The following is a 14,445-nucleotide window of genomic DNA, read 5'->3' as shown; positions in this document are numbered from 1 at the left end:
TTAACCGTGGGCTTTCTGCCATTCCCCAAAACTACCATTTTTGAGGTTACGACTACCTATGGGGATTTATCCTCATACCAAGCTCCAACAAAAAACAGCCTTTGAGCCTAAATTAAGATTGGGAAGGAATGAGACCCTGGTATGGCCGGGTTCTGCTGGTCGGCTCCGGCTATTCCAAGCTAGAAGACTGAATGAATGATATCTTCTACCAGATCCCTTCTCTCAAAATACAATTCCATTCCACGCTATTACGTGTTCCTATAAGAAACTCCCCAGAACGAGTAAAGACTAAACTGCTTGCCACTTTTTGCTCATGAACTCCCCCACCCCCCGTGACTGCTCAAATCAAGTAGACCGGCCAGGCACAAAATTTCACAACACCCTCGGCGCAACCACACCAACACCATCCGAAACCTTCACGGGACCTAAATTCATCTTCTTCCCTTCGGCCTCTGTATTCCAATCTACAAGCCGCCGACACAGACCATCAAGAGTGTTCAGAGGCGGATTATACCCCAACCCACCCATCTCAGGCGCTAGCTTTGCGCGCGAATCATCAGCAAAGACATGAACATTGACAATGGAGAACACTGAGGGCTGAAGCTGCGCAATATCCCCCGACAAAGCTGGCAACCAAGGGAGATATTTGTACTGCAAAAAAGCATACATCTCAAGGAAATACGCTAATACCAACAATGGCGCGGGTGGCACCTCCGGAAACAAAACCGGCGTTTTGGACAACGTCGTTAGCAGTGTGTACAAATCACCAAAAGCAATCGCCGGGTTGGGGTCGCTGACGATGAATGCCTGGCCACCTGTATTCGGGAGCTGCGAGCCAGGCTCGCTCTGCTGGATCAAACGCTGTTCGTACAAGAGATGTGCTAGCGAGACGTTCTCGGCGTGCACGAAACTCTGGAGGATCGGGCGAGCCCAGGTCGGACTGCCTCCGTTACGGAGGTAAAGGCCCGTGATGACATTATTGGCTTGGCCGCCTGTGCCATATACGCCGTTTGTAGGGCGGATGCAGCCGGTGCGGAAATTTGTTTCTGGGTCATCTGCTGCGCGGACGAGGCGCTCCGCTTCGGTTTTGGTTACGGCATAGTTGCCAAAGAATTGGTAGTGGGATTCCGGTATTTTGGTGTCGTCGCTGATCACTTGGACTGCGCGCTTGGGTTGAGTCTCCCACGGCGCGATCCAGAAAGTTGGCTGGTGCAGGGCGATGGAGCCTGAAGATGTCCAGATGAAGGCTGTGGCACCGGCAGCTCTTGCAGCATTCAGGACGTTCCGTGTGCCTTCGATGTTAACTTTGCTGCTGAGTGGCAGGAAGCTCTTGAATCGGTCTTGGGGTCGGATCATAACTGCAGTGTGGTAGACAGTTAGGGATAGGCTGGTGACACTGGCAGCCCATGGCTTTTCGAAAGCTGTTGTTACTGCGAGCTTGTCGGTGATGTTGGTTTTCACCCAGCCCACACCTTTGTTGAGGACGTCCTGCTCTGGGGAGATTAGGTCTAGAATACGAATGGCCTTGGGGTCTTCGCCCCGTGCAAGGAGATGCGAGACTATCCAAGCGCCAACTAGACCTACAGTTTGGCGAGTTAGTAGATGTATATGAAGAGCGACTTGTATCTATACGTACCAGTTCCGCCTACGACCACATATCGTCGGGATTGTTTTGGAGGCAGGCTCTTGGTCACGTCGATGGGGGCTACCAGGCTCTTTTCATAAGCTGTTTTGATTTCTTCAATTGTCCAGCGATGAGGTGATAGTCTCTGTGCCTCTTCGGGGACTACTTGCATAGCAGAGTTCACATGCCACAGATAGAGAGCGAACAGTCCAGCCAGGGCGGCTACTATAAGCAACACCATGATAATTGGATAGTTACAGGATACTTCTTTCAAGGTTGTGATTTCAGGACTTTAAAAATTACAAAGAAGTTCAAAAATTTATGCTGTTTGAAAGTCTAGATTTAAAGCAACTTGTTTCAGTCAGGATGAAACATTTCTGATCAGATCTCGGCAGGTCGCTTAGACCTGAGTTCGCTTCGGCTAAGCGAGCCTGAGCTCTGTGGCCCCTGAGCTCCATGGCCATTGAGAACGTGTCAGCAAACAGTCGAATCAAACCGACAAACAAAACTTGTTTGCCAGGACAGCTTTTAAGAAATCCTAGGTTAGAAGTACAGAATAGGGTTGGGTTTCATAAACCTGAGGATCCCTTATATGCCTGTATGATGTATCACATTGATCGGGGATTTCTTCGGTTTCATAGGTCGAATACCCTATACAACAGGTTTGGAACACTCCGCTGTTGGGTAGTAGAGTATTCGGAGTAAGGAATGAAGAATTGAAGAAATTTATCATTTTCGAATTGCCCTACAATGGTTGTAAAGCCCTTTACATAAACCGTTCAGATAAACCCACATCAAATGTACGGAGTACTTGAACTCATATACAACCGTGCCAAGCACCTAACACCAAATATAATACCACTCGCAGCTTGGGCCTAGAGTATTCGGCAAACCGGCACACTAGCCAGGCTGAATCCCACATGTTTTCGGGCCTAAGCCGTGTGGAGAGTTGGGTCGGAAAACACAACTTCTGTTTTATGGACCTCTTTGCCCATGGGGAAACCATGCCAAGGGTTTGTAGGGAATATCTGATACTATACGTAGCTTCACTCAAGTGATATCCTTTCTTTTTGCTCCGACAGATCTAGTTAGCCATTCAAGCCATTCAAGCCCTCCAAGCCCCCGAAGCCCCCGAAGCTCTTCAGGCCCTGTAAGCCTAGCTCTCGTCGAAGTATGCTTATCACAGGCTTTCGGCCCCACCTTGGGAAATTCCGAGTTTCGTGATTTCGATGCCTTCGATTTGTAATTTATATCAGTTTTGCAGGTCTTGTTGATACTTAAACCTATCGGGTTCGGGGTTTGGGCATCCATTTGCAGAAGATATCTCTACAAAATCTTAGAGAACGACACACTTTATTACATTACTACAGTTTAATCTTGGAGCTGAAACTATAATCTCTCTTATTGCCATTTCCCCCTATTTTCTTCATTACAGCCCCTCACACTGGAGTAGCTTGTTCACTTGATCTCCGGTACACACCCAATCTAGCCTCCCCGAGCATTGGTGTACTCGTTCCAAGGCAATTCAAGCTTGTGGGCATGGCAACTCAATGCCCTAATTCGGGGAGCCAAGATAAATGGCCCGAGAACACCGAGAGGGTGTCCCAAGACACAAACTCCATCGAGTCCATTTCCACGGTAGACACGCAGACCGATCGCGATGCACTAGGAAGGACATTGACAGCTCGCGCCTCGCGAACCTCGCACATGTCATTGTCGGAGCGAGTAACCACAATCGCAACCAATGCCACTGCCGACCCCGACTATGAGGTTGATTGGAATGGTGACGATGACCCCGAGAACCCCAAAAACTGGACCCTCAAGTATAAAGCCATGGGCATCTTGTTCCTGTCATGGAATACTCTTATCGTGTAAGTTGATATATCCAGGTGATAAAAAACAAAGTTCTTTGGCTAATACACTCGGAAGCGTGTTATATTCAACATCTTATACATCAGGACTTACATTGATCGCCGAAGAATTCGGCGAGTCCGAGACTATTGTCACGCTCGGCCTGACCTTCTATCTGTTTGGTCTTGCCATCGGATCCATGTTCATGGCCCCGTTGAGCGAGGTCTACGGACGGAAACCTGTCTGTGTAGTCTGTCTGGCTATGTTTACAGTCCTGATCATCCCCTGCGCGCTTGCAAAGTCCGTTACGGCACTGATAGTCATTCGCTTTATTGCTGCTTTCTTTGGCAGTGTCATGATCTCTACCGCGCCCGGTATGGTGGCTGACTTGGTGAACGATGAGCACCGTGCTTTGGCGATCTCTGTCTGGAGTATTGGACCACTCAATGGACCAGGTTTGTGCTTCATTCCCTTTTCCTACTGATATTTCATTTCTAACGGGATCTAGTCATCGGCCCTGTTATTGGAGGCTTCGTGACTCAATATCTTGGCTGGCGCTGGATGTGCTGGATCGCCCTCATGCTCTCCGCTGTTGCTTTGGTCTTTGCTATCATTCTCAAAGAAACCTATGCACCAACCCTTCTACAAAAGAAAGCGGCCAAGCTCCGCAAGGAGAGCGGCGAGTCCCGCTGGTGGAGTCGCTATGACCAAAAGGCAAGCCTTCCTGAGATCCTCAAGCTGAACCTCAGCCGGCCATTTGTAATGGCAGTCACAGAGCCAATCTGGTAGGTTCCTTCCACTTATACATTTCACACCCACAAAACATGAAACTGACAGCCTCACCAGCATCTTCTGGAACATCTACATCGCAATCATCTACGGTATCCTATACCTATGCTTCGTAGCCTACCCAATCGTCTTTCGGGGCATCCGCGGATGGGAACTGGGCGTGTCCGGACTCGCCTTCCTAGGTATCGGGATCGGCGTTCTCATCACAATAGCCTGTGAGCCCTTAGTCCGACGGCTAATCAACAGCCACGCCAAAGACCCCGAGACTGGTAAACCACACCCAGAAGCAATGGTTTCGTTCGTCTGCATCTGTGCAGCCATGATCCCAGTCGGCGAGCTCTGGTTCGCATGGACCTGCTCTCCAGCCTCAATCCCCTGGATCGTGCCCCTCCTCGCGGGTATCCCGTTCGGCGCGGGAAATACAGGTGTCTTCATCTATGCGTCTAACTATCTGACTCATAGCTATGGCATGTATGCTGCTTCTGCTTTGGCGGGAAACTCGGTTATTCGGAGTATCCTTGGTGGTGTGCTGCCACTTGCTGGCTCTTCTATGTATGCCAGTTTGGGGCCAAACTGGGCAGGCACCCTTCTGGGGGTGTTGGAGGTTGTTATTGTGCCCATTCCGTTCGTGTTTTATAGGTATGGACATAAGATTCGCATGAAGAGTCCCCTCATTCTGCGCATGCAGGAAGAGAAGATGAAGCTGGAAGGAAAGCGGGCTAGGAGGCAACTCCAGCTTCAGCAGGCAAATCAGTCGAATGAAAAGGCAGAAGAGGCGGTTTAGGGTCGTTTTTTAATGATTTTTTTTGTTCGATTATTTGATTGGGATACCCCTCGCCTTGTATCTGAGGTGCTCGAAAATCAATATAGCAAATGTCTAATGCAAAAGAAGCACTCCATTAATACGTGGGTGGCTTTGAGTTCCATAAGTCGTTTGAGCCATTACAAATGTTTTCTCAATGGGTAAATTGTATCATCTGCTCGATACGCTGAGAATTGCAAAGAATACGCTCATACTCCCCGATGGCGATGGCTCCCGCTGGGAAGACCATGACTGCCTCGACATAGACCGGACGAGGGGGCACCGTAGAAGGCCTCTGACTTGGCCGATTCGCGTCGTCGGGAGTCGAATCGAATGAAGATGGTTGTGGCACCGGCTCCGAGTCTCTGACATAGCCCACAATATTCAGCCATGTCCCTACGCGCAGTTCTTCAGCGGTCAGGTCCTCGAGGAGGGCATTGATATCGACAGATACAGAGCTTGGAGCTATCTTGCTGCGTGGATAGTTGTGTTCCAGTACTAAATGGCCGGTGGAGATGGTATAACTTGTTACACTGTGTATACACAGGAACGTAGTTCATAGTCAGTATTGGATTGCCTCGACTTTATACTATTTTCTTCCCTGCTCTGAGCCTGACGCACCAGCCAAGAAAGCGGATCTTCGAGTCCGCCTGTAGAGATGGGAGATCAGAGAGGAACACGCGAGTTGAGGGGCGCGGCCCATTCATCCCTGCGCTAGTTGAAGAAGATGCTCCGCATTGTAAATATGCGAGTACTTTTTCTAAAAAAGAAGACACCCCAAAATGTCACAAACAGAACGGTCTTGCTGGCGCACGTGACTGACCTTACCGTGTATGTCATAGGCTCAGCGAGGGGAAAGTCGGGCTCCTCCCCTCCACTTTACATTCATCCCGACATTATCTTTGGAAGCGCTCTCAACGAGTCGTGTGTCCAAGACTGGCTATTCAGAGCTTTTTTTCGCGCACTGCCCGTACTCGCCTGTCAGCTCACTGACATTGCCTGGAGCCTATCGCTCCACCTGACTTGCAGCAAGAAAACAACCAATTTACTCTCCACTGCTCACTCACTCCGGATTTTCAGCTGCTGCCTGGTCTCCTTAGGGCATATTACCTGAGCAAAGGGGCTTATCCTGCTTATTTACTCTGTCCGGTTCCCAGTTACACAGACACCGACATCACCATGTGGTCCTGGTTTGGCGGGGCCGCCGCTCAGAAGCGGAAGGATGCGCCCAAGGACGCTATTCTACAGCTGCGCGAACAGCTGGGTTTGCTGCAAAAGCGCGAGAAGCATCTCGAGACCCAGATCTCAGAGCAGGATGCTATGGCTCGGAAGCACGTTAATACAGATAAGAATGGTACGATTGCGAATCTGGCAGAGTGTTGCTGGGCATCTATTTGAGAGTTGTGTGTGGTGGCTAACTATATGGTCCTCTACTATTGTGTTGAATAGCCGCCAAAAATGCCCTCCGACGGAAAAAGGTCCACGAAAAGAATCTCGAACAGACAACAGCTCAAATTATGCAACTCGAGCAGCAGGTATATTCCATCGAAGCCGCCAATATAAACCACGAAACCTTGGCTGCTATGGTGCGGGCCGGCGACGCTATGAAACATATCCACGGTAAAATGAAGCTCGAGGATGTCGACAAGACGATGTACGTTGCTGCGGGGACCGAGTCTGTCCCTACTATTACCTCTATCGTGGTCCTTGTTAGTTATGTGAACGGCCATATACTGATAATTCGCAGGGAGGAACTTCAAGATCAACATGCGCTCAGCACCGAGATCGGAAACGCCATTACCGGCTTCCCTATCGGCGAACAGCCCGACGAGGATGAGCTCGAAAATGAATTGGAGGGTCTGGAGCAGGAAGCCATGGATGCAAAGATGCTCCACACTGGGACCGTACCGGTGGGCAGTCAACTGGACCGGTTGCCAGCTGCAGGGAATACGGATCGTAAGAACAGATTCCTACATCACATTATCGTTCGCTAACTTGTGTATAGTCAAACACCCTGCCAAGGCAGAGGAAGACGACGAGGAGGCCGAGCTGGCAAAGTTGCGCGCAGAAATGGCAATGTGACGGCCTCTTTCTTCCAGCAACGCGACCAATGCAGCCTTTCCGTTGAAATTTTACCCTTTTTCTCTTCCTTGTTCCTTGACTTACCTTTGCATGCATGACCCGGCCGTCTGATCAAGGCATTTACTTCCATTCGCTCCCGCTGACGCCCCCCTCACTCTTCTTTATTACCTCTATCTCTCTTCTGAGGTTGTTTCTATCATCCCCTCCATATGATCTGACGCCACCCAGGTATCTCCGAAGTCTTACTTTACCCTGATCTGTCTTGTTTTTTGTCACTTTTTCCCCCTGGCTGTTCCACTCAACACCCTTTCACAAGCCGACTCCATCGATCTATTGGATTCATGTTTATTTTTGCTTTTTTTTTTGAAATGGAGTTTTAGATGACTTCAGTTGTTCTTTTATTTATTCGTGTAAGCCAAGCTATTAATTTTGAATTTTCAGCTTGGGATATTCCTGTTTATACATAGAATTGTCCTCGGTACGTGCCTTCGTATGTTGTACATCTTCGAGTCTACTCTGTGCTATTATTTCCATTCCTACTCATTGATCCTCCTATAGATAGTACCTAATGATCATCTTAACTAAAAATGTAAAAAACTTTATCTATAATAAATACATGCAAAAGACCAGCATCTTACATACAACTTCCCGAATATCGTCTTCAGGCAGATAAATCACATTATTCAGTCTTACGTCGTCAGGGATATAGTCAAAAAGAGTACAAATTCTGGGAGACAAAAAAAAAGCGGTTCATTATTATCTGAAACTCCATCACTAAAAGCTGTCATATGGAGATCCAGCTTCGAGGAGCCAAAAAGAAGAAAACCCAGTTGATACATCATGGAGATAGGCAAAAATCTATCCGAGGCATAAGTCGAGAATGTGAAAGTAGACCCAGCAGAAATACAAGGGGAAAAAAAAAACTCCAGCGGTTTTCGCCTGCCATGTCCAGCCAGCCAGCCCATGCTAACCCATAAATTTCGCCCGACGCGCAAGAATCTCAATAAAAAAAAGAAACCAATTTCAATATTTATGGGTACCAGGCATAGCTCTTGGTTGGCTGAGTACGCTCGCCGTCCTTGGTCTCGGTGGTCCATTTGGACTTCCATTCAACCTCCTGTGCCGCAGCATCAATGAGAGCTTCTTTGCACTCGGGCGGAAGCAACTCGAGGATCTCTGGAGACATGAACTCGGGATGCTCGGGGTTGGCGACGCTGACTAGGCCGTTGGGGCCAATGTCATGCACATCACCGTCAGGCCCCGGGATGCCCATGTTTGAATATGGCGGGGATTCATAGACGATGTCCTGAATGACATAGCGGTCGTGGAGATATGCGGGAACAGGGGAAAAGGTAGCGGTCATTTTTTCGGTGGAGGGTTCGCTAGTGGCAGCCTCGTTCGCTTCTTGGGTTTTATGGGAGGTCTGATTCTCATGGTCGGAAGGAGAACCCCCATTGGAGAGGTTCAATGAGTTCATATTACTCGTCAACTCGGTTGGGGCGGGCGCCGGGGCTGGGGAAACGCGCTCCCAGCGGGCGTGGGTTGGCTGCATGATCTTCGGATGCTGCATAATATTTGTGTGTACATCGTACACACCACCCAGATTCGCACGGCGCATTTCGGCAAGCTTCGCATTAAAGTTGCTATAATGTATTAGTCGACAGTTCCAATTGAGTTGCTTACTACCAGATAGAGACTCACCTTGCAGCACGCGCATGCTCAAGCATCCAGTTGTCATCGGTGACTGGTACACGGCGTTTCTTGGTGTCAACTGGTTTTCCGCCAGCAAGCGGGACCGCGGGCGCGTTTGTGTGATATACACTGCTTGCGCCATGCCAGGCGACGTACTGGTTTCTGTTGTAAGTTTCTCCAGGTCCAGGCAATCGGTCTTCCGGAACGGCCAGCTCGCCCTCCACATCGCCGCGCTCGCGAGCAGCAGCCTCGTCATAATCGTCGATGATCTTCTTGCCGCCAACGATAATCTTTGCGCCGAACTCACGGAACACTGATCGTGCGGTTACAACACCAATGGCTCGTCCCTTGTAAGAGTGAGGGATAAGATCGCGTTCGATTAAATCACGCTTGGCGTCATCGTCAATGATAATCTTGTACAGCATCTTGTGCTTCTGAAAGAACAAGTACGAGTCACGGAACCCAATACAACGGGCCGGTTCGGTCGACAGCATGTAGAGGCGGTCCCCGCGACCAAGGATCTTGAAGGTACGGACTCGATACTCGCGTCCGCCTTGCAGGTGGCCATTCTCGTCGACCTTAGTAGCGCCGATTGGGTCGGGCGGAATCGACACTTCGTCGTTGATTACATCCATCATGTTTCCTTCCTTGTCGACGGGCACTTGAGTGAGATGGGAGGGGCCACGATTCCGTGCCCAACGTCCACCGCTAGCAGCAGGCCGACCTCGGCGTCTTTTGACTGGAGTAGTGACTCGGAGTGGTGGGTCGCCGTCAGCCGGATCCCATTCAGGCCGAGGGTTCTTGGGTGGGCGACCAATGCGACGCTTGCCACGAGGCGGAAGTGATGGGCGACCAGGTCCGTAGGAAGGTGTGTTGTCTGTGTCGGGAAGAACTGGATCTTCTGCGGGCGTTGCAATACTCGATTTTTCCTCTGGCTTGGGTGTATCAGATATTTCAGGAGCCTGAACTTCTGCGCTTCCAGCTGCAGGCTCTGCTTCAGGCTCAACTTCAACTTCAGGTTCAGGTTCACGCTCAAGTTCAGGTTCAGCCTCGAGTTCGACATTGGTATCTTTCTCTGGGGAGTCTGCTGGTTCGGCTACAGGCGAAGAGGGGTGAGAGGAAGGAGCGTCGACCATCTCCTCATCAGACCCATCTGGAATCGAAGGTACATTTTCTAAAGCTGGTTAATCGTAAACGCGTCTTAAAGGGAGGATGAAATTCAATGCATAGTAGGAGATATGGGTGCTTGTGGCCGGTGTGGATCAATTCGAGGTTGGGATCAACTCACTTATCGACTTTGCAGCCGCCTGGGCGGCCGCCCTGAGCTTTCGTGGCATTTTGTCGATGGTTGGTCGATATGCTGGGGAAGCGCAAATGGGGAGGAATAGCTGTTTTGCGAAGGGCCGAGGTTTTTCCGAGTGCTCCACAGGCTGCAAACGCGGCAAACAACCAAATGGTGCAAACAAGGCAAACTGGTGGGCATATCCTCTATGACGTCATACGATCTTTCCTACATACTCCAACGGAGCATTTCGGGCTGCACACCTGCTAGGCCGTTGATCGGCGAACATTCTGCTTCTGACTGTTTTTCGATATTCGTTCTTTTCCAATTCTAGACCCCCAACCGCCATTGCCGTTTCAAAATACCTATATTAAATTGATATCATAGGTTATCTGCCTAGGACAGCATCTCGGGCGTGTTACCGTCTAGTTTGTCAGTATGAGAGTGCGGGGTTTCGATGCTCAAGATGCGTTCATCTATGGGATCTACACGTTAACAAACCCCGTAAATACTCACCGGTCGTTCCATGCACCGTTCTCTCCCGAATTAGATCATCAATATGGAGTGTCAATTGCATCGATCCAACATAGAGACGACTACTCCGTACATCGAAACACATACAACATAGGTTAATTTTATGTGTAACCAATGACCTCATTTTCTGCCCCTATGTGTAATCCCAATTTCCAATATCACATGTGAGAGATAGCTCCTGACTCCAACCCACCAGGTGGCTTGAGCAAACCATATCCCGGGTCAGTAGCAGAGTCACTTGGGACAAAAGGGCATGGTTCAATGATAGCAAAACACCGTTTGGACCAGGGTACTCATGAACATCAAGATTGGCTTTACTAGTAGCGTTACCCCCGCAAGAGTCCTACTGTAAAATATTACAAGCCATATCACCTTTTCCCGCCCATTAGCCAGGGAAACTTTGAATAGTTAATATACAGAACGCCCCGGGAAATATACTTGTTCTGATCAAGTATGTTCTCAGCCCACAGCGGGGAGCTTGAGAAACATACTGGGTAGAGATGTGCCTACTTTGTTGTACGGAGTACAAACCCGCAGATCATATCCCAGTGCAGATGACCTACAAATTCAATCCAAACTCGGACTCGGTCTTGCGCATAAACGGAATATGCACATTGAAATCATGCAGGTCTTGACTGTACATTTGTGTACAATAGTGGCCGAGATGCCTAAAATTCAAGCATCACGCATGAAATCACAGTAAATGCGAATTAATACGAACTTTCAATGGTGCAAACCCAAGGTATCAGGAGATAATAAGGAGATAAGATATCATTCTTGGACCAATGCCCTGGATTTTTATTTCCATAGCATGTCATTCGTCATATATAAGCCCAAGGGAGGTTGAGGAAGGTGCCGATCACCTCTTTATCCCCCCCCGCTCCCCCACCCCAACCCCAAGACCTATTTGAGGGCTTGGATATTACAAGCTGAGGGGGCAAAACGGAGAATGACAATAGCTCTCTAGCGTCACTTCTCCTACAAATATATATCGCAACAAGCTCAGTTCTGTGGCACGTACATCATTCACGCGGGTCTTAAATCCGCCGAACCACATGTTAGCGCAGAGGGACCTCACGGCCCCGATGACGCATGTGGAGGGCAGCCTTGAAGCACCTGTTGCGATCACAGCATATCTCACATTTCACCTGGTATGCAGATGCAAGGGGAGCTGAGAGCTAGACCTGGGCCATATTCAAAGCTGAAAGGCCGACACGATTTCGCGATCGAGACTCGATCTATGGGTTTCACAGTTGTCATTATTTTAGGCGAAAGGTGTCCATGTCTTGATTATATAGGAGATTTATTACTATGTTGTACTTCAAGTCATATATATACCAGAACACGGAAACCATCCGAATATAAGAAACATTGTACACCTATGTAATCCAAAAGAAAATGAGCTGAGAAGTGGAGATAAAGATTTGGAGATAAGAAAAAATCGCCAGAAGGAAAGACGCAAATCACTGAAAAGGTTCACATACTGCAGCCTAACTAGTGACGACCTGGAAATCTAATAATCTTTATATAGAAATACCACAAGGGCTGATATCTAGGGCTATCGAACATTATCACCTCATATTCTCCACATGACGTTGGGTCTTTTTTATATTTTTTTCTGGACTTTTTGATCTGATCTCTGATTTCTAATAATTTGGGATTTTTGATGTATTAGGAAAGTACGTACAATATAGATGACTTGATTACCTTACAAGAATGCATCAATGCCCTCTTCTTTTTTTCTCTTCCAGTCTTTTTCCCAACCTTAGTTTCCGTACGGAGTATTATATCTTATATGTGATATAATCTTAGGCTACCTAAGGTATCTAGGTATATGTCCAGACTTAATAATACCCGAGAAACATTGACTATCAGTGAACCTTTTTTTTACCGAAGAAAATTCCACGTCTGAATCCCAAAAGAATTCTATCGATCTTTTTTTTTTTTTTTTTCAAAAAGAACCCGAATTTCTTGGGGAATATCCAAACGGGTTCAAATCCATCCCGCAAACTCCCTTAGCTCATCAAATCCTTTTTTTTCCCTTGGAATTTCGAACCCCCCACTCTCTCCGTTCCTCTCTCTCCTCATTTCCCGACTTTTGTTGAATGGAAACACAATGGCTGCGCAGAGTGGACCCGTGTTGCACGGCGACGACATGAAGACAATGAAGTGAGTCAACTTCTTTTCTTTACAGCGGGGTTGTAGAGGGAAAAAGAGGGTCCACGATCCCCTCACACCGCATTGCATTACACTTCTTCTTGGGGTTGAACCTGCATGAAAACTGTTTCGAGGATGTCTCTCTCTCTGCCTTTGATATCGGACCTTGTCGGAATTTGCCTACAACCTTTGAATGGAAGATTTGTATCATTTGGCTAATCTTTCATCTCGATAGCTCCGGATTGGAAGACGATACTCCAGACCAGATCGGGTCAAATGATTCTACCCCCACGCCGACTGGAATCGCAACACCTGAGCCTGATCCGGCCGACAAGCGTCTGCCTTCCATTATGCACAACTATTTCCAGGTTGGTTCTTTCTCCGGTGATAAAGCGAGTCTACCGCGGTTATGGTCGTGTCTGTCGAAACCCTCTGAGAACCTTCAATCAAATGCGCATCCCCAACATTCCTCCGATCCCGAGTCTTTTGTCATGATGGAGCAGGAAGATGGGTTTGACAAGATGGATGAACACCCCAATCTGCCCACCCCTCCACACTCCTTGTTACAGCACGACTCGGATGAGATGGAACTCGGGACGAGTCCAGGAGTGTCCTCTATCTTTAAAACGCTGAAGAATTACCTCATTTCACCCACACAAACTCCTCCAGAAGACCCACCTTCCCGCCGTCAAACATCCCTCCCAGTATCCAGTGTCTCTGACGACCCTGTTCTTGCCATACATTTCTCCAACCCATCCCTCCCTCCTGTTTCAGATGCCTTTCCCCTGACTGAAGCTCCCCTCCTCGACCATGAGAAACCGCATATATCAGTATCTTCCGAGAACCTGGCCAAGCTAACTGAATACGCGCCCAATGGGTCGCGTCCTAAGAATACCCCACCTCTTACTCCCCGGGCCATGTCCAACGAGATCCCAGCCGCCCAGGAAAAGACCGCCACTCCGGCCCCGCAAGAGAGCTCACAAGAGGCTTCAGAGTCTAAGCCCAAGCCGGACATCGAAAGCTCCACGGACGAGATCACCATGAAACTCGATGAAGCATTCCCATCCCAGTCCCAGGCGGAGATTGTGCCTACGCCTGCAGCTGCAACATCAGCATCCCCAGCTAATGGCGCTCCCACAGGCCCGATTAATGGCAAGTTGTTTGTGAAGATCACGGATGGTCGAGGATTGCGGCCAAGTTTCGATCCCTATGTGGTGTGTGTATTCGAATGGAATGAGTACATCTCCAAAGGTGCTCGTGACGGTGAGGAGGAAAAGAAACGGCGTCAGCTGGAGTCAGATGCCGAGGAGGCTGCTGGTCGGCCTATGGCTATTCCTTTGAAGTCCCGATCCAGCTCTCACAACAGTGCTGTCGATGGTGATCACAAGGGGCGGACACCCGTGACCGACCCGCACTGGAATCACGAGGCCACCTTGTATGTTACTCCAACCCTGCCTCCTTAACTTGGATCACACGCTAACACGTCCTGTTAAGTGATGTTATGGGAGATCAGTCGGAACTTGATGTCACAGTTTATGACCGTAACAACCAGGAAGCTTTCTTGGGTCACGTACGCCTCTGTATCAACCTCAAGGAGGATCACAGTCGACTAGAAGGCTGGTTCCCCTTGGT

General features: G+C 48.9%; 6 protein-coding genes across 6 annotated transcripts; 3 read left to right on the top strand and 3 right to left on the bottom strand.

Annotated features, from left to right (window-relative positions):
- Window positions 1–372: 372 nt before the first annotated feature.
- On the bottom strand, window positions 373–1,865 carry N7500_004813 (putative 3-beta hydroxysteroid dehydrogenase/isomerase family protein; the record flags this gene model as incomplete). The annotated part of the gene is made up of 2 exons (XM_056675958.1): window positions 373–1,580; window positions 1,637–1,865. The coding sequence occupies 2 exons, from the start codon at window positions 1,863–1,865 to the stop codon at window positions 373–375; spliced, it is 1,437 nt and encodes a 478-aa protein (XP_056530958.1).
- A 1,298-nt stretch (window positions 1,866–3,163) lies between these two features.
- N7500_004812 (MFS transporter) lies at window positions 3,164–5,048 on the top strand (the record flags this gene model as incomplete). The annotated part of the gene is made up of 4 exons (XM_056675957.1): window positions 3,164–3,495; window positions 3,554–3,930; window positions 3,984–4,260; window positions 4,322–5,048. The coding sequence occupies 4 exons, from the start codon at window positions 3,164–3,166 to the stop codon at window positions 5,046–5,048; spliced, it is 1,713 nt and encodes a 570-aa protein (XP_056530957.1).
- Window positions 5,049–5,220: 172 nt separating this feature from the next.
- N7500_004811 (nuclear telomere cap complex subunit Ten1) lies at window positions 5,221–5,773 on the bottom strand (the record flags this gene model as incomplete). The annotated part of the gene is made up of 2 exons (XM_056675956.1): window positions 5,221–5,599; window positions 5,688–5,773. The coding sequence occupies 2 exons, from the start codon at window positions 5,771–5,773 to the stop codon at window positions 5,221–5,223; spliced, it is 465 nt and encodes a 154-aa protein (XP_056530956.1).
- A 472-nt stretch (window positions 5,774–6,245) lies between these two features.
- Window positions 6,246–7,148, top strand: N7500_004810 (ESCRT-III subunit protein SNF7; the record flags this gene model as incomplete). The annotated part of the gene is made up of 4 exons (XM_056675955.1): window positions 6,246–6,420; window positions 6,516–6,720; window positions 6,814–7,022; window positions 7,072–7,148. The coding sequence occupies 4 exons, from the start codon at window positions 6,246–6,248 to the stop codon at window positions 7,146–7,148; spliced, it is 666 nt and encodes a 221-aa protein (XP_056530955.1).
- A 1,030-nt stretch (window positions 7,149–8,178) lies between these two features.
- On the bottom strand, window positions 8,179–10,177 carry N7500_004809 (chromatin structure-remodeling complex subunit RSC7; the record flags this gene model as incomplete). Its single annotated transcript, XM_056675954.1, has 3 exons — window positions 8,179–8,791; window positions 8,850–10,014; window positions 10,129–10,177. The coding sequence occupies 3 exons, from the start codon at window positions 10,175–10,177 to the stop codon at window positions 8,179–8,181; spliced, it is 1,827 nt and encodes a 608-aa protein (XP_056530954.1).
- A 2,595-nt stretch (window positions 10,178–12,772) lies between these two features.
- On the top strand, window positions 12,773–14,276 carry schA (serine/threonine protein kinase SCH9; the record flags this gene model as incomplete). The annotated part of the gene is made up of 2 exons (XM_056675953.1): window positions 12,773–12,825; window positions 13,049–14,276. 2 exons carry the CDS (start codon window positions 12,773–12,775, stop codon window positions 14,274–14,276), a joined length of 1,281 nt encoding a protein of 426 aa, XP_056530953.1.
- Window positions 14,277–14,445: the final 169 nt, after the last annotated feature.

The sequence above is a fragment of the Penicillium coprophilum genome (genome assembly GCF_028826855.1).
Source record: "Penicillium coprophilum strain IBT 35676 chromosome Unknown utg000004l_segment0_segment0, whole genome shotgun sequence".
Taxonomy (NCBI): domain Eukaryota; kingdom Fungi; phylum Ascomycota; class Eurotiomycetes; order Eurotiales; family Aspergillaceae; genus Penicillium; species Penicillium coprophilum.
Note: the sequence above shows the minus strand (reverse complement) of the source record. Positions and strands in the feature narration are given on the sequence as shown.